The following is a 20559-nucleotide window of genomic DNA, read 5'->3' on the forward strand; positions in this document are numbered from 1 at the left end:
TCACTTCACCACCTTCAAAATGTCCTTCTCTCTCCCCACCTAATGAAAAAGTAGCATCTGTGAATCACTTAGTGGTGCTTTTTGCAAGCTCAGTTGAAATTATAAAGGAGATGATACTGCTGCTGGGGAAAAAGATGGATCTGTCCAAAAAGAAGGTGAGACAGTTGCAGGAACACATGGTCATTTGTAACTGACTGAAGATTAGAAAGAAGAAATTAAAAAGGACACCCAAAGTTTTTTCTCAGTATCACAGTTGGACCAAGCGCTCACACAGTTTATCTAAGTCACTAAGAAATAAGGTTATTTATTGCTATATTGATGACAGCTTCACTTCAAGCAAACGTTGCATGTTTACACTTTAAGAAAAATGCCTGAATGCTTCCTGTCATTTTTTGTTTTGTTTTGTTTTTTGGAAGGAATTAAAGACTTTTTCTCTAATTCACCTACTTGCTCAATTTTCCAATATGGTGATGGAGTGATACAGATAATAAGGCCATGATTTTGACAATGGCCACAGAAGAGGACATTCATAGATTTTCAAATCCAGATAGTATAAATGTTGCATTAGGAAATGACATTTGTAGCCTCTTAGAATTTAATGAGTGTATTACATGTAGAAAGAGACTTATCATGGAAGATACTGGATTAAGACATTCATGAAAATGCCTAGCAATTCATCTTTGGAGACAGATCTGAGTTTGAATCCAAACTATGACATGTCCTGGCTATGTAAACTTTGGCAAGTTGCTTAACCATCTGGAGTTTGAGTTTCTAAAGCTATAAAATGGGGCCAGTGATGTCTGCATCATAGAGTTATTTATATAAGAATGCATATAAAGTGTTCATTATGGTGCTGGGCAAATAAAGATCATATTATTCAAACGCCTTGATATTCCCATGATGTTGCTACCTATCTCTGAATAGCCAGCACTGAGGAGTGTAGAAATGCTGATTGATTTTGCCAATAACACAAAAGCCTGCCAATATAAAATTTCAAATGCTACCACTAGCACATATTAAATTATATACTGAGATTTATTACCCCACTCATGAAAATGTTCTTAATTTTACTGGTGCAGTTTTAAGAAATATGGTCAAATTGATATAAAAAGGAAAACCAAGGTATTGCTTTGTTAGCATAAAGTTGTGTGAAGATTAGATGAAATAAGCTAGTGGTTTCTCAAAGAAGGATGTAAACATAGTGTTGCCCTTCCTATGGAGTGAACTAATCATAGGGAATCATTTTCTAGATCCTTGATTTCCATAGGTATTATATCTTAAATTTTATATGCCTGAGAAAGAGTACAGTCAAAATATCATGCTAGTTCTCCTATTCCCAACTCCTATGTCTTAACAGTCCTTTCTACCTTGGAAAAAAGCTTACCTCTCAATGACCTCAAATTTTATTTATTTTTTAAAAGATTTTATTTATTTATTTGACAGACAGAGATCACCAGTAGGCAGAGAGGCAGGCAGAGAGAGAGAGAGAGAGAGATAGAGAGGAGGAAGCAGGCTCCCTGCTGAGCAGAGAGCCTGATGTGGGGCTTGATCCCAGATTCCTGGGATCATGACCCGAGCTGAAAGCAGAGGCTTTAACCCACTGAGCCACCCAAGTGCCCCAGATCTCAAATTTTATAATGACATATTGCTCAACAATAAAAACACTGAAGTATCAAACAAAATGATGATTCAAACTATTGGTATTCATTTTAAAGAACTGATACATGATTGGGTAACAAATATTTTTTAAAGTCAGGTGACTTCCAAGTTACTTCTTCAACAAAACTGAAAGAGGAGCTCATCAGATTGCCTAATTATGCTTAACTTGTAATGCAGAAGATGTTCAAAGATTTGGGTTAAGTGACTATAATAAAACTCTTTGTAGTCCCCTTTAATTATTTAGATGAAAAAGGATTTTTAATATTCATATCTAGAAAATAATAATAGAATAGAATAATGCCAACTCTGATATTTTTAGGAAAAATGTGGATGAATAGTAAATATATGATCTAATTGTTTTAATAAGCCATATTTTCCTCTTTAAGAAGTGTAGTTCTGGGAGCGCCTGGGTGGCTCAGTGGGTTAAGCCACTGCCTTCGGCTCAGGTTATGATCTTAGGGTCCTGGGATCGAGCCCCACGTCGGGCTCTCTGCTCAGCGGGGAGCCTCTTCCCTCTCTCTCTGCCTGCCTCTCTGCCTACTTGTGATCTCTGTCTGTCAAATAAATAAATAAAATCTTTAAAAAAAAATAAAAGAAGTGTAGTTCCAATAAAATTTACTTTTATGTTGAATAATTATCACTATTTATAACATATTTATATTATTATGACAAAGTATAAATTGTCACTTAGAACAATACAGAAGAAAAATTATCATTAAAGCCTTAGCCCAGGAATTTTAAAAATGTAAATGTCATATTGTTAGGCATATATTTTGTTAAAGAGAAATTCTATAGGGCAATCCATAAGAAATGTTCAAACTTAAAAATAGATGAACACAGCAAAAAATCTGGTGAGGAAGTTGACTGGAAATACTAGTTCAAAGGAAAACATTATTCAAAGTCTGTTTATGTATTTTTAAATGAGTTATGTTGAGTATAAAATCACTGTTTATTGAGACTCTATTAGGTGTATTTAAAAAAATGGTGTAGCCGTTTCATCTTAAGAATTAATATCTGCAGAATGTGGGAGATTATGTCTTTTATTATCACTTAGACTTACAGCTAAATTTGTAAGGGTGACTTAAAATGGGTGAGGAGTACATAGTTTCTATATATACGTTTTTTAAAGATTTTATTTATTGATTGATTTGACAGAGACACAGCATGAAAGGAAAACAAGTAGAGGGAGTGGGAGAGGGAGAAGCAGGCCTCTGGCCAAGCAGGGAGCCGGGGAGAGACTCGATCCCAGGACCCTGGGATCATGACCTGAGCTGAAAGCAGATGCTTAATGACTGAGCCACGCAGGAGCCCCAGTTTATATAATTTTTGAATGTGGGCCATTTGTGGGCATACAAATTTGAAGAAAACTAGAATAATGAGTGTAGAATCCTTACACACATTGAGTCAAAGTATTAGATTCTACGAAAGCCTGGTGAGTGAAGTTAAGCTGCCCTGACCAGATTCCTTTACCTTCTCTTACGATCCTTCTTTTATAATCCGTCCTCTATCATCTGGACAGTCTGTACCTTTGAGCATCAGATACTGTGAGGGTCTCTTGAGGATGCACTATGCCCCACACTTATAGACCTTTTAAAATTTGGGGTATAATATGCTCTCAGGGATTCAGATGGTACTAGATTGTTGGAGCTGTACACCAGGACCCTCCTTCAACTGGGAAAACCGCTGGAAGCTTCCAGGATTGACAAACAGTATCACCAACAGTCTATAGACACGACTTTGGAAGACTCTCAGTGCATAGTATAACTGTGTTGACGGGAGGGATACTGCATTCAAACAGCTTCTCCTTACGACCTTGGTTATCCCTTCCCTTCTACTGATAAAAAGGATGCAACTGTATGGTGATAACAGGCAAAACGTAAAGGAAGAGAGAAAAGCAAGAGGCTATCAATACTTTTCCTCCTACAGTTTAAGTCTGAGGAAATAACTACATTTATTGATATGTGGGTGCTTTTTCAGGGAGAGAACTGTTACTATTCAATATGTTAGTATCTACACAAAATAAAAAAGAAAAACATGGTATTTCACAATCTTGAGCTTAATTTTACCCTTGCCTGCCTCTGATACCTGTTTCCTTTGCAAAGGACTACTAACTGGCACTTAGAATGGATTATCTTTGCATAACAATGGTTTGTATTCAACAATTAATCCTTAATTTTTTTTATTATTGAAGTATAGTTGCTATACGATGTTATATTAGTTTCAGAGGTACAACAGTGATTTGACAACTCTATATATTACTCAATGCTCACCACCATAAGTATACTCACCATCTGTCACTATATAATGTTATTACGATATTACTGAATATATTCCCTATGCTGTACTTTTCATCTCCATGACTTACTTATTTTATAACTGGAAACATTTCATTTCAAATGGAGTGACATATTCTTTCTATCCTAACCCCTCAAATTCTCTTCTTACTTCTCTCTCTCTCTTTTAAAGATTTTGTTTATTTATTTGTTAGAGAGAGAGAGAGAGGACAATAGGGGACAAGCAGGGGGAGAAGCAGAGGGAGGAGAAGCAGACTCTCTGCTGAGCAGGGAGCTCTGATGTGGGGCTCAATGCCAGGACGCTGGGATCATGACCTGAGCCGAAGGCAGACCCTTAAGTGTGTGAGCCACCAAGGAACCTCTTCTAGTACTTTTCTTAAGAATGAATTCTGATCCTGTTTACTATTACTTGTTTCAGATACTTAGCCGTGGGCAGATTCTAAATTTATGTATGAAATACCAAGATTCTTGAGTTTTACCACTGATTTAAACCTTTGACACTATTTTGGAGATAAGATCTCAATTCAAAATGTTCAACAACACTAACCTTCCTTCATCTACTGTTCAGTGAGGATTCTGAGGCCCTCAGAAGGAGGGAGCCCAGCCATCTGTATTATAATGAGTCCTCCAGGGTCTGGAGCACACCGAAGTTTGAGAACCACTGATCTACTGGAATCTCAGCTCACTATGGGGCTTCCGTAAGTCAAAACTGTCTCCAAATTAGAAGTTAAATAAGAATATTTTCCTTGCTAACATACATAAATCCTTATGCATAAAATAATATACATATAAATCTTAAGTCCAAAAATTCAGGGTTAATCTAATTTTGATTATGTAATCAGGCATTTGCTTCCAGCAGGTTTTAAGATCTTCAGCTACAGAGAGCCAATGACATTTTGATACTTCTCTCGATGTTAGGGATAAGCGTGTTGGCTTTATAGTCTGAGCAATGCTGGAGAGTTTGGTCGAATGCTTGGGGATTTAAGCCAACGAATGGATAAGGATGGTGAGGAATCTCATTCTAGTCATGCCTCCTTTCCTAATTTCCCTTTTCACTGTTTGGTCTTCTTCCCTTTTTCCTTAGGGAGCTGAGTGATTGATAGCCTAATCCAATGACTGTATTACAGCTGCCTCAACTAGGACTCTTTTCCTTATCATTAGCAGTTAGCCTATGGTTAAATTCACAGCTCACTGCTTGGTACAGCCCCTGAGATTTAAGGGTCTGGCCTTTAGAAAATATTTAACATAAAACTGAAATCTTGACATACTGAGAACTCAGTTCTCTGCAAGGCTTCTTTAATTAATCCAACGTACTGTACCATTGTTCTGTATGAGACTGTGACATGGTGAACTGTTTCTGAAGCTTACAGAGATGTGTAGTTCTAAATTAAACAGTCACTGACGTGTACCTACACTGATTTTTTAGTACAGTAGATATGCATGAATCTGTGAATATTTAAATTCAAGCTCAAACAGTGACACAATACTCCTTAGTTTTACTTTCATAATAGAACATTTTTTGATTAATTTCAAGCTTCAAGTCATTCTTTATGGAAAACACACACACACACACACACACACAGAGGAAAGAAATTTAATAATTCATTACCACTGCTGCAAAGGTAAGTTTTCTTAATATGCTTGTCAGAGTCCTTTGGTTTACAAAGTCTATCGAATATTCTCTTAGGAGGTGATACAGACATTATTTTCCTAATTTTGAATAAAAGAAAACATATATAATATCCACGTGGCCATGAATGTGTTGGTTCTTATATACGTTCTGATTTTACCATCTATCTGCAGGACAATAGTTATTTTAAAATAACTAAGGAAAGGATGTAGACCTTGATCTATGCTTTAAACCTTCGCCCTTGCTCTAGTCCGTCGATGAGCTGTAAGGGTCTATGAATATGGCAGCTGAGTCCCAGATGAAAAATTATGCATCTCATAAACTGCTATTCTGCTGAAATGTCAAGCCAAGGCAAGGCTGTACCTCAAACTCAGCACTTGGCATTTTCCTTCTGTCTGCTTTGTTGCCATGAAGCAAACATGAACAGTGAGGATTTGTGTAGGGCAGGTAGCAGGCGAGCTCACCGTCAAAAATCTATTATTAGGGCTCTGATCTCCTGCACAGACCAACGACAGCCAAACAGTGTGAAATTCAGGCTCCAGGAAAGGCAATATAATGCAAAGGGGGATTCTTTGTCAATGTGTACATGAATATATTCAAATGAGCATGATTTAAATGAGAATAGTTCTAATGGGGAGCTTCCCTCAACCAAACTGATAATTTATAATGAAAATTGTAATTCAGCATCTTTATTTGATATGCCTACTTTGACTGTTCTGCAAATACCGTACATATATTTATATAACAAGGTCTTTAATAATTTGATCAGTTAAACTTGTGATGGCCTCAGAATATTTATGTAGATAATAGACTATATTCTTTTTGCATTATTTTGTACACACACACACAAAAGAAAATAGATGAGTGAGTATAAAGTGAAAGGTTCTTTTAATTATTCTTTTTGGCATAATTTATCAGTGTTTTTATTCATTTAAATGTTACCTTTATTTTTCAGGTTATTTTAGACATTTCAGGATTAAAATCTAAGCTCCTATTGATAAAGGTGGTTACAATAGATAGTTGAAATTTTATGACAGTGAGTTGGCGTGTTTTTCTAAAAGGATTTTATGCATCAGTAATTATGTGATTGGCAATAAAAAAAAGTCCAACCCATTAACAACTACTCCCTATAAAAAAATATCAATACTGCATTTTATGATATAATTGAAATGGATGGTGTAAGAACTTAAAGCCATCTTGCCCAGATCTTCAGTTGCTTGCATGTGTGTAACAGCTATTCAAAGCAAATTATAACTTTTGGGTTTTCAATCTACTATGCGTTTTGTCATCTTCCTCATTTTACAAAAATAAACTAATAAATACATCAAAATAGGTTTAAGTTCATGACTGGAATGGATTACATTGCATTTGCATTCATGTGATGCCCAGTACCTGAGCTCAATGCTGCTAAGTCACTGTACGGTCCTGATAATCTTGCCTCTTAAAAATATGAACATGAAATATGTAGTATAGAGTTAAGATTATGTTAAGCCATTATGTTGGTTCATGTTTGTGCAAGTTTTCTGAGCTATACAACTTTGAACCCACTTCTAACCCATACACTGGCATAGAGTTACAAATTATTAGCAAATTTCTAACTTATACCTTCTTCTTTCTTTCTTTTTTTTTTATTTACTTCTTTTTTTTTTTTTAATTTTTTATTTTTTATAAACATATATTTTTATCCCCAGGGGTACAGGTCTGTGAATCACCAGGTTTACACACTTCACAGCACTCATACCTTCTTTTATTGCTGTTTCCCTGGTTGGTTTCACAATAAAACACCTTTAGGAGGTTTGTAACTATAAGAACCCAGAGTTCAGTGCCAAAGAGTCCAAGTAGCTGGATTTCAAATCATCCATTATTTATTTGAGAATGTAAGGGCATTTATGGAGTATGCCATTGTCATTTGTTAAGAAATACACAACCATCTCTTAAAACTGTAATATCCTATATGTAACTAATTAGTAAGTTTGGGTTCCTGAAACAGAGATCAAATCTTGAAGGCCAACTTTGATAAATTATTCAGAAATCAGTTTTAGAATTTATAGGTATTAATTTCAAATAAAATGTGTTCTATTGTTTTAACTAAGCAGATTGGTACAGACAATAATTTCAAAAAGCCATCCAAAATTGAAATTGAGAACAAGAATTTCCTTTTTGGGTAGACAGAACAAATGTAGTAAATAAAATAATGTAAAACAATGACTTAATTTTCCAAGCTTGTAGGAAGTGGATTAATGAAGCCTAAAGCATCCCCCATTGTTTCAAAGTGACTTCTGCAGAGAAATTTCGTATCTTTTCCCTATGTGTGGGTATGTGTGTGTGTCCTTTTGTAACAACAAACAAAATATATACAGAATAATGGAATTACGTAACAAACCTAAAAAATATGCCCATCCCCCATCAATAGAAAGAAGCACTTAAAACACAACAAGGAATAATTCCTTCAAGTGACTTCACCTCACTGAAAAATACTTGATTATTGTTTCTCCTAAAGCAGCTACAAAATAATAAATACCATCCTCACGAAGTCATTTGCAGGAAAGATGTATCTTTGGTTATATCATGCAGGACTCATTCTTAACCATGTCTTAAAGAACCTTATCCACAGGGAAGACTGTGAAAATGTCACACCACAGCTGGGTGACACCATTTACCTAGGTGATAGTAATCACGGACTTAAGGGCTATCTTAACATTCCTTCATTATTTGTGGATAAGGCCAGGAAAAATGTCAAAATTTGAAACTAAAACAAGAAAAAAAAAAGAAGTGAACTGAAACTAGGAAAAATCATCAGCAATTCACTCAAGGATGGGATCGTAAATAATGTTACTGATGAGACCAGTGGTTCTTCTGGTGAAATAAATGAAGGCACAGAACGCCCACTGCCAGAAACAAAACAAAACAAAACAAAACAAAACAATACCCTGCTCAACTGTTTGGTGACATATGAACTAACTGTTGTTTGATATTAAAAAACAAAAGTTTTCTTTTAGATTTTAGAAAAAAGGAAAGTGAGGTGGTAACAACTTGCAGTATAAAGTCTCTATGGCCCAAAGAAAAGTAGGGAATCCAGAGTCAGTAATTTAGACAGATGTATTTGTATGGTGGAGAGCTCAATTAACCATCTCCGTTTCACGAAAGTTTTCCTTATGCACACTGACTAAACTTTCTTTTGATACTGTTCTCACTATGAAATCACTTTTAATTTTATAATTCAACCTCTAATGGACTCAGAGAGCATGAGTCTTGCAAGGTATTTCTGGAATTGAAATTCAGGTTTATAAATCATTCCATTATGAATTTGCTTCATAGGTTTTGTTCCCTCCAACCCCTGCTCCCAGATTCTAATCACCTATAGGCGGTCGGAAAAAGGCAGTTTCTAAAATAACAAAGCTGAGGATGAGACCTTGGAATCAGACTCTTGCTCCTGATAAAAGATTTTAAACTGCAACAAATAGAAGTAACCTTGTTTAATGACTTCTAGAGGCTTAGTGACTTCTTTTATTAAATAAAGAGACCTCCCTCTAATCAGTAGCTTTCCAAATTTTTGAAGTTAACCATAATAAAAACTCATTTTACATCATGACCCAGGACAGAAAGACACACACGTAGTGTGTGTATTATCTGTAAAACTGATAAAAAAAAAAAAAAGTTTGACCAATGTTTATCCCATCTGTGTGCAAAGTATTCAGACTTTTGTTTCTGTTCTATTTGATTTTTTAAACTGTTGACTATAGTTCTTTAACTTGGCTCCATAGTACATTCATGAGTTGGGAAACAAAGTTTGAAAAACATTGCTTTAAAGTACTCTAGAATCCAGACTAATCATGTTTGAAATAATCCAACCGACATTCCTTGGGTGAGGTTCTGTCTTCACTACGCTAGTCACTGCTCCTTATTAGCTAATGTGTTTTAGACAGACATTACAGAATGTGACCATTTTTCTATAGCATGTGTAGTACCCCAAGTATCTCATTATTTCCCTATTTACACAAAACAAAACCTTCATGTCAAACAGCAACAATCTTACTCTGAGAAAAAAAATAATAAAGACTGAATAGAGAGCTGGAGAATATTAAAGAAAAACACTCCTGCCTGGCAATGGAAGAAAGTATGTGGTGTATTTCAGGTGGCTATCCAAAACTGAAGACTTTTCAGCTTTCCCTTAAAAAAAAAGAAAGAAAAAAAAAATCTGCAATTCAAGCTGCTCTTCTTTTTTTTTTTTTTTAAGGTTTTATTTATTTATTTGACAGACAGAGATCACAATAGGCAGAGGAGCAGGCAGAAGGAAAGGGGGAAACAGGTTCCCTGCTGAGCAGAAAGCCCAATGCAGGGCTCCATCCCAAGTCCCTGAGATCATGACCTGAGCCAGAGGCAGAGGCTTAACCCACTGAGCCACTCAGGCACCCCTCAAGTTGCTCTTCTAAAAGCAGACATTCCAGTGCTCTGAGAGAATACTTGGGAAAATATTAGCACTGCATTATGGTAATTGTTTTAATCTTGTGAAAATAAGAGGCATATTTTGTATGATATTCTACACTGAAGCAGCATTTGAAGTCTTGACAGCCATGTTTGATAAAGGTAGGAATGGGATTTAGCCATTTTGATATTTCCACCACTCTTAAAATTTGCAGCCATTATTATTTAACACAGTAGGCTAGGTTTTGTTATAACTCACTCTGAAGGTACTTTGTTATAGAACTTGCTTCTGTCCTCAAATATATTATTATTGCCTGTTTAAACTGCTTTTCAGATTCTATTACCTTTAAATTAAAGCCAACACTGCTTTAAAGGAGAAAAATTCTATCAATTTTGTCAATATGGAGAGAGGCTGTTTTCAAAACAGACTGTTTAATGTGAAGGGACTTAATATAGAACCTATTAGAAATGAGGTACAAGCCCTTAAAAATGTTAGGGACTTTTTGTGGTTTAAAATGAAAGTTCCACCCAGGCTTAGCTGAGCTTATAGCCCAAGTGAATATTTATATATGAATTTATAAATCTTAGAAATAGAGTTTCACGGAAATGTTAACAGGCCCTGAGGTATAGCTGAACTTGTTTTCAGGTAGCACTATAATTTCCAGTGTGTGTATGCTTAAAGACTACAACACAAAAGACTTTTTCTAATGCTGTAATTTTGTAGTTTTATTAGACTGAGTTATAGTATGGGAGAATATTCAGAAATTGCAGCTTAAATGAGAAAACGTGAATGGTGTTACTTATATAAAATACTACTGCAATAGTTCTTTTATTAATTTTTAATGTTCAGCACCCTCTGTGACCTCCTTTATTCTCTTGCTGTCAACATGGCAGGCTGGAAAAATTGAAATGGGCTGACAGAAAACATAGTGCATGTTACAGCCCAACTCTGGAGTCTCTTACTCTCTTTCTGCGGCACATGCTAACGCAGTCCACGTTATTCTGCATTACAATAATATTTAAGGCTCTGTTTGATAGCTCCTGATAAAAGAGACTTGTGTCTGGACCCTGTGCAGGTGCTTCTCGTCAGCTTTCCTCTTTCTGACATTGCGGGGATGGGAATGGCATTCAATTATCAGCAGAATATAATTTTTAAAAAAATCATGGCTTATAGACACACTTCATGCTCTCAAAATATAATACCTCAGCATGGATAGTGTTTTATTTGTGTCTACCCGGCCTCTTCCAAAAGCATATTTTGGTCTGATTCAGCAATGCTTTTCTCGAACAGTGGGACACTGCTATATTATGTATATTTACCACTGTCTCTATCACCAAGGAGACTAATCCCCATACCAGTACAGTCAAGAACCTTACAGCATTGTCTTTGCAAGACCAAGTTCATGTTGTCACAGCAACAGAGTGCACAGGGCAAAGATACTGAACCGACACACTGGGATTAAAACTTCTGTTTCTGTTTTATATGCAAGTGTTTGATGATGATGAGAAAAGATATGCAAAGGTGTGAGGTCTGAAATGTCTTCTCAGCTGATGCCACAAATGCAGTTTTAAGAATTCATCTGGGACAGTAATGAAAGCAAGGTTTTTTGAAGAAGGTACATTTTAAAATTCTAGGAAAAGTGAAACAAATTCAGACTCTGAAAAAGATATCATCAGGGTGCTTGTGTTTTTCTCTGCGATGGCGCTGGTATTAGCTCTTGCTAGTAAGTGACAAGACATTCGTGACAATGAGAAATTCTGAAGAGAGCGCAGACCATGAGAGAATCAAATTTACACACAACCCTATCTTGGTATTCTCTCATCTTTGGCCATCAGTCACTTGAGCCTTCACACTCAGCATGTTCCATCTGTCATAACTATTAGGAATTTTGACTAGCAATTAGTTATCAGAATTAGGGATCAAAAAGACATGATATACTTGCTTGCAACATGACTTCTGATTTTTTAGCAACCTCCAAGAAAGCAAATCGCAAAGAGAGCGCAACACCTACCAGACACTCCTCCGTAGGTAGTTCGCTTCCCAAAGCCCACTGCTGGCCAAGGCGTGCCATCGGCTCTTAATCCCATTAGACCTGAGACAGTGTTGGTGGCTGTAACGCCATCTGCGCCACCTATGAGAAACACTTCATCATTTACCTGAGGTTTTTTAAAAGGGACGATGGTCAAAAGCCATTCAAGCCCACACGACCCAGGAACACACTCTTTCCCTTGAGAACATTTCCTTCCCTCAAGTGACTTTACTAATTTTACTCCTACCATTTTGCTTAAAATGCTAGACATAAACATTTTTAATTCCCATAAATTCATTTTTCCATTTATTATACAGATTTATAGATGCCAAATATTTTGTAATTGGTGTTACTTCCGAGGTAGTTTTCAATACCTTTGCAAATCAAGATGCAATTTCCATTGGATAGGGCATGGCATGTATGATTTATAAAAGCATTCACTGCTTGCATGATTTATGTGTTTAATAGATATTTATTGGGCATATGTTTAAGGCAGTATACTATCAAATACAAAGGGAACTCACAAGAAATTTCATATTGTGGAAGCTGGTATCTTTTTGTTTTGTGCTTCATTAAAGGTTCAAATGCTACTATTGGATTGTTACATCACGAGGTCATTTATTCTGCAGTGGGTCACTGTGATCACGGTTTTGTTTCATAATCTTTTGTGCGCAAAGCAAATGTTTATCAAGAAAGATTATAAATGTCCTTGTTTAGACTCCATTTACTAGCTCGGGTCCAGGTGTGAACCTACTGCATTTGTGAGATCAAGTGCTTTAGTACTTTTCCTAAACTCTAAGCAAAGATATACACATATATGTGTGGATAAAGATATACTTTGGAATGGCACATACTTCAGGCAAATAGTTCAGTGACTAGAAAACCGACACAAGTTTAGTTCTTACCTTCCTTTGCAGCTCTTGCGATGCTTGCGATATCAGTGACATTTGGGGTCAACTTGGCAAAGAAAGGAATCTGAACAGCTTGCCTCACCCAGCGACAGATGTTCCGTACCAGCTCTGGATCCTGTTCAAATAGGTCAGTTAAATATAGAACATAATTAAAGAATTGTGATCAAAATGTGTACTGGAACAACAGCAAAGCTGGATATGTGCAAGACAAATCCAACCTGACAATGAGCTACATGATATATTTCTCAATTCCGCCTCAGTATTACACCTAGACTCATTAGGGAACTAAGGTTAACACACTTCCAGTGAACTGCAAATTCATCACATAAAGGTTAAATTCCTCAAGGGAGCCTTTGGAAAATAAAATTACGAAGAACCAAATGGAAGAAACTGTTTTCTACTACCAGTTAAATAATACTGGGAGTAAAGCATAAACTTCTGGTGGCATTTTTGGTAAATATTACAGAATTTCCAGCAACCTCATTGGCTTAACCCTAATAAAAAATACTTAAGCTGCTGATTCCTGGGTGGATTATATTCTATCTGAAGCCTGTTGTTTCCATTATTAGAAGACTTAGTCTTGATGAAGTGTGTTCAAAAGAAAATCCATGACTTCCTAATCAATCTAATTATGATATATAGTGTATGCTAATACGGAATAATTCAGCCTTGGATTATACATGAGCTGATCAGTAACTTAGTTTACTTTTGTAAATGTTATTAAGATCTGTGAAGCACTTTTCAACATTCATCTACTTGAAAGGATTGATCAAAATGACAAAAATGAAATAAAATATCAAATGCTCATCTTTAAAAGCAAGGAATAGACATTTTCCTGTGCCTGTTTCCTGTGATTTTTCAGGCTTCTATTTTCTCATGGGACAAGTATCATTTAGAGGGCAATCACCTATCCTTTCCATTGAAAATAACTTAGCTGTAGCAATGTTCTTTGATTTCAACACATACAATAGTCCTTTTTTTTTATTACTTTTAGTACAAAATTTATTCTGACAGGTACTGATAATGCACTTTGATAAATTACCTTAAAATATGCAATAGCAATTCATTATTGAACTTGGTAATATTATCTTAGCAAGTTAAAATGTTTTTTGAATAAAAGAAAAACCCAGAAAAATACAGACATATATTTAAACTATGAAACAGCAGGCAAGTATATCATTTGTAATTAATATTTTTATATGTAAGGAAGTTGCTCTTTGCATTTTAACCTTTCAAATTCTTTTAAGATGAGATTTCTAATGTTATAACCTTTAGAAAGAACCTTTTCACTTACGTTTAATGTGTCTTGATCTGTCATCTTGTATTACTCTAAAAGTTGTGCATTTATGTGCTAAGATACAGCAATGAGGTAATTTCTGTTGATTGTTACCATCTCTATTCAGCAAGCTCATAATTTTAACAAAAAAATCTTTGATTTGGTTTGTTCTCTTTTCAGAACAGTAATTTCTTCATTAAACATAAATATTAAAAAAGCACTATATGGAATGCTCTACAGGGCATACTGTGCATTATGAATAGTAAAATCTGGAGACTTAGCTGTACAAATTCTAACTCATGAAAATGGAGATCTGCCCCTGCCCATGCAATGTTCATGAAATATTTATAACCACTGCATTGGCATTATGAAGGCAGTTGCATCTTTGTGACTTTCATTTTTAAGTTATGAATTTCCATGGGACTTAGCCTAGAAATGACAGTAACTCTAGATGATATGAATTGCATGTCCTTTGTGAAAGCTCTCTTTAAGATAGAATTTGACAATAATTTAAAGATCACTTGAATTGCATAATACGTGGAAGGAAGCCTGATAAGAATTACTGAAACACATACAAAATAGGATTTGGTTCCGATAGAGTAAACACTAATAATCTGATATAGGCTTCTAAGTTGGCTTTCGATACTATTGACGACCATGTCTTAATAATTTACTTTGAACATTTATCACACTTTTTTTTTCTGTTCACTCTCACTAGTTGACTACTTTAAGTGAATGTCCTTTACATGTTGTTTAACAATTTGGAATTTGCTCAAAGGTTTTAAGTCTAAAAAAAAAAAAAAAAAAAAAAAAATTAAATAAATAAATAAATATATACACACACACACACACACACACATATATATATATGTATATATATATGTATATATATAATATTTACTTGAATCATCTGTCTTTATTTTGAGATGCCATGATTTGACCACCCTATACTTCTGTAAGCTTCCTGGTGTTCAGATAATATTTTTTTCTCATCTTCATACTCAGCCAAGCCACTTGCTAACTAATCTTTATACCCAGCTGAAACAGAATTTGATTACCTGGGAATTAAAAAAAAAAACAACAAACTTCTGACTAATATTATTGTAAAATTAATGACTATTCTTTAAATTGTAAAGTTTTGCTTGACAGACATAATAGGGAATATTCTAACACAACCAGAAATGTGGTAAGGCTAGTAACATGATAAAATGGATCTGTATACTTTGGGAAATCAAAGGACACTCTGAATCTATTCACACTTTCCTGGTTTCCTCACACTTTTGATATTAATGTTTGAGATCTAAAAGCAATTAATAGTGTTTCTGCAACTTGACCTTAAGAATTTCCTAGTGATAGCATCAGATGGTGTTACCCATGAAAGCCAATTTTTAAAATCTTATGGAAACAAATAAATTTTTGACAATTCCTAATGCCTCCCCCTTCCAAATCTTCAAGATGGGAAATACACGGGGCGCCTGGGTGGCTCAGTGGGTTGAAGCCTCTGCCTTTGGCTCTGGTCATGATCCCAGGGTCCTGGGATTGAGCCCCATATTGGGCTCTCTGCTCAGTGGGGAGCCTGCTTCCTCCTCTCTCTCTGCCTGCCTCTCTGCCTACTTGTGATCTCTGTCTGTCAAATAAATAAATAAAATCTTAAAAAAAAAAAAAGATGGGAAATACACAAAGGTATTATTATTTCTGACAAATTGACACTTGAACATTAACCACACCAACAAAAAGTAAATAAAACCAAACAATTCTGGACTGCTTTTCTATTTTTAGGCACAAAGCATTATAAACACTCAAAAAGTAGTTGTGTCGGGGCGCCTGGGTGGCTCAGTGGGTTAAAGCCTCTGCCTTCGGCTCAGGTCGTGAAGCCAGGGTTCTGGGATTGAGCCCCGCATGGGGCTCTCTGCTCAGCAGGGAGCCTGCTTCCCCTCCTTTCTCTCTCTCTGCCTGCCTCTCTGCCTACTTGTGATCTTTGTCAAATAAATAAATAAAATCTTTAAAAAAAAAAAAGTAGTTGTGTCAAAGAAAGAAGAATAAATAAGAACTCAGTATTTTCCATTGATTTCTTTACAGATTCATCAAAATACAGACGATGCGTACGTTTAAGAAAAACCTGAGTATACTTTTTTTATTTTTAAAAAGGTTTTATTTATTTATTGGAGAGAGAGAGGGAGATATCATGAGCAGAGGGGAGCGACAGAGGGAGAAGCAGACTCCTCACTGTGCAGGGATCCAGGCTCAAGGCCCCATTCCAGCACCCTGAGATTATGACCTGTGCTGAAGGCAGAGATAACTGACTGAGCCACCTAAGGTGTCGCAACCCTGAGTAAATTTTATGACAAAGAATATCTAAAATCATGAAATCCAAGACTTCCTTACAAATCTGGGATAATTCTGGGAAAAAAAAAAAAAGAGTGGGTAATGATGGGGAAAAAACCCAAACAGCTTAACAAGACTCTTAAAGTGTGTGACTCACAAAGTCTACCTAGATCTTAAAGTCTTTAGTGGCTCTTCCTACAGGTATTAATAATGCCTATCTCTGACCATGATTTGTGATCTCTCCCATAGCAACTGTGTGTGTGTAGGTGTGTATACTTCTTTGTAAAGCAACATGTTAAACACCTGTTAACCTTTTTGTTATTCATGTGATCACCAAAGAAAACTCTGAGACAACTGAATGAGTTTTTCTGCCCTGTGTGATAAGATAAGCAAGAAATTGCTGAAGCACTTAAAGGTGTGAGTGATGGGGCTGGGGAACCACATGGTGGTCTTGAGAGTACTGCATTGAGGGGAAGCTACCAGACCAGACCTGCGAGGTGCTGACAAGAAGATGAAAGTGAGCCAGACACAATTTTGTTCTCTCTGACAACTGTAATGGGCAGACTCTCTGTGTCTGCCTGCAATTAATACACTTGGAATCGATCTCTATGAAAACCAAACAATAACAACAAAAACTAGAAAATGTAGCTCTTAATGATTGCTGGCTACAGTAGTTTCGACTGTCCAAAACTGTTTGTAAAGCCATATTTTGGGGGCCCCTGGCAGGCTCAGTCATTAAGCATCTGCCTTTGGCTCAGGTCATGACCTGGGATGGAGCCCCACATAGGGCTCCCTGCTCAGTGGGGAGCCCGCTTCTCCTTCTCCTGCTGCCCCTGCTTGTGTTCCCTCTCTCACTGTGTCTCTCTCTATCAAATAAATAAGTAAAATCTTCAAAACATAAAAATAAATAAATAAATAAAGCTTTATTTTCTATCTGGGCCATAAGATAACAATTTCTAACTCTTAGTACACTTAAAACTTAAAATTTTTTTTAAAACATACTTTTCTGCCTGGACTGTAAAATAATAATACATTAATCTAGTAACTAGTATGTCTCTAGTTACATATTAAAGGGGTTTTGAAAATGATATACCCTGCTGCGTCTGAGACCCTAAGATGACCTCTCCATTGTAGGACAGGCATTTCCACCAATTTCCTAGGGCATCAAATCTCATTGGTTTCATGCCCTGTACAAAAGAACAAGCATTAGAGAATGAGACTGTGAGAATTTCTTGATAAGCTAAATTACAAGTGAAATTTTTGACTTTAAGAAACATTTCTCTCCAATTTACCTGGTAATTTTCACTTCGTACAGTTCTTTTCAAAATGGCTTTCTTAGAAGGTGGCATTTCAATGAATCCACTGAAAAATTTTACCAGCAATAAATGTTTTTCCACTAAGGAACTCCTAAGTCTTAATTCACATAAATGCCAGGAAGTAGCTAGCATTTTTTATTATGTCCACTTCTCTGACAGAGAGAACCAGGGCCCAGAAGATCAATCTGAGTACCTATTTCACCTTCTTAATTTTCTTTCCCATTATCATGTCCTAAACCACCATCTTCTTTAGCAAAATTGCTCCCTAAAGTGAAATTCAGCCATCAATTGTAAACCAGAACTACAAAGTCTTCATTTATAGTTGTAAGACTAAATGCAGCTTCAGAATAATAGGCAAATGTGATGTATTTATCCTTCCATGTCAATAAAATAGAACAGAAAGAGTTAACTACTTCAGGTAGAATCGTTAGTAAACGCAAAGATTGGGAATGTTCTAAATTAACTTATGGTTTAGCATGTGTTCTTTTGAAATTGGTTTTCCTGATTTAAGAATGCTAACGATGATACAGTCACCTTGGAAAATCACCTGGTAGTTTCCTAAAAAGGTAAACATGCACTTACCAATCCACCCACCAATCTCCCTTTTATTAATATATCTAAGAGACATGAAAACATGTATCTACACAAAGACTTGTACATGAACATTCAGAGCAACTCTTTCAAAAAAAAAAAATCCAAATTGGAAATGACCCAAATATTCACTAATATATGAATGAATAAACAAACAATAACTTATCTGGAATATTATTCAGTGATAAAGAGAAAAGCATCTACTGGATCTTGCAACAATTTGGGATCAATTAAAAAATTTAGCTAAAGAAGTTTAGCTAAAGAAGTACACAAGAGTTTAAATGCTGTATGTTTATTTCTATGAAATCACAAACACATACACACACACACACACACACGATGCTAACGAAAGCAGAGGAGTGGTTGCTGAGGTTAGCTGGGGTAACGGAGTGATTAAGTGGGAAGAGGCATAAGAGAATTTTTGAGTGTAATGGAAACACTGTGTAACTGGATTGTAGTAATGTTTACATAGATGTAGACATCTGCCGAAATACATCAAACCCTACACCTAAATGTGTTCTTTTTATTAAAGGTAAATCATACAGCCACATATTTCTTATAAAATATACAAAGAGAAACAATTCAAAGGGTATTTAAATATAAATTAAAAATGAATGCTGGTGGTATTCTAGGCAATGTGGGTTCTATTTTTTCAACAAATATTCCTTGACCACAAGGCATTGAACTTGTCTGTGCTGGAGACTCAGAGGAGTGGAACAAGGAAGGCACAGCCTATTAGAAAATAGAACATCAGACACATACATGAACTTCATGTGGGAGGTTTAGTATAAAAAAGGAGATTTTAATAATGCTCTCTCATTTCAGATTATTTCAGAGCACATAGCAAAGGGTTGGCACACAGTAGGCTCCAAAAAATACCGTTGAATTGATAGAGCTCACACTGCATAAATTAACATGGGCTTTCTTATTTCAATTTTCTCAGAAGAAAATGCACTGTAAAATTACTGGGTCCCAGATAACCTAATAAACAACTGTTTTAGGCATTATGCCTTCTGTTAGACAATGGTGATTTTAAAGTGTAGAATACACTATCCTATTCTTCAAAACAAATCAAACTTTATGATCCAAGGGGGTAATGCATATAACAAACATCAAATGTGAAAAACACAATGTTGTAAGTATATACACCTGAAATGTATGAAATATTTTATGTTATATATATATTCTTTCTTCTCTACTTCCTCTGTGCCTTAATTTGAAGATGACATGGAACTGCTTTTGTGTTCTCTCCTTCCCAGGCACTACAACCTTCTCCATTCTGTTTCTCACCTCAGCCTCTCTTTCTCCCTGTCTCCTCATCCAGAGTGTCCTTATCCTTTTGTCCCTTGGATGAACACTTTCAGGGGAGTTGTCCATGACCAACCCTCCATCCTACGTCAGAGGAGTGGAATGAGTAAAGGACTGTTAAATACTTCCATAATATTTCCTTATTCCTTCCTTTATTACAGTATTTAATCATCACCCATTTATGTTTTTTTTTCTTTTTAATATTTTATTTATTTATTTGACAGAGAGAAATCACAAGTAAGCAGAGAGGCAGGCAGAGAGAGAGAGGGAAGCAGGCTCCCTGCTGAGCAGAGAGCCCGATGCTGGACTCAATCCCAGGACCCTGAGATCATGACCTGAGCCAAAGGCAATGGCTTAACCCACTGAGCCACCCAGGCGCCCCTTATGGTTTGTTTTGATTTTTTTTTCCTCTCAGCTAGACTATTAGTCTTTTAGGGGATGTATCCTACACTTGTATCCTGGTCCCCTAACACAGTGTCTGAGAGACTAAAGATAATAAATACTGTGCTGAATTTTAAAAAATGAAGAATTCCTAGATGTATGCCAGCTTTCCACATTGACCAAGAAACATTTGCTTCTTCTCTTCCACCGAGCCACAATAAGCTGGAGATATAAGTTCTTGCCCCACCAGCCGGTGAGTGTTTGGAAAGTCTTCTGATGCTTTCTCTCATGGGTTAAAGTGCTTTAGAGGTCAGCTGTCCCCTCCTGTGGCCTGGCAGTTCATGAAGACTTCCTGAGGTCCCAGGCCCTTTCTGCCTGAATCCTGAGGGTACTGAGGCTTCTCTAGAATTTGT

General features: G+C 36.0%; 1 protein-coding gene across 1 annotated transcript in view; it reads right to left on the bottom strand.

The window, feature by feature from the left end:
* Window positions 1-20559, bottom strand: part of DPYD (dihydropyrimidine dehydrogenase) — an 836293-nt gene that overhangs the window by 215480 nt on the left and 600254 nt on the right. The window contains exons 17-18 of the mRNA XM_045064888.1: window positions 12944-13064; window positions 12021-12140 (exon numbers count right to left, since the gene is read on the bottom strand). Coding sequence (XP_044920823.1) covers window positions 12021-12140; window positions 12944-13064 — 241 coding nt within the window. The remainder of the gene's footprint in view (window positions 1-12020; window positions 12141-12943; window positions 13065-20559) is intronic.

This window comes from Mustela putorius, unplaced genomic scaffold (genome assembly GCF_011764305.1).
Source record: "Mustela putorius furo isolate JIRA1106 unplaced genomic scaffold, ASM1176430v1.1 tig00003853_pilon_pilon_pilon, whole genome shotgun sequence".
In the NCBI taxonomy this organism is placed as follows: domain Eukaryota; kingdom Metazoa; phylum Chordata; class Mammalia; order Carnivora; family Mustelidae; genus Mustela; species Mustela putorius.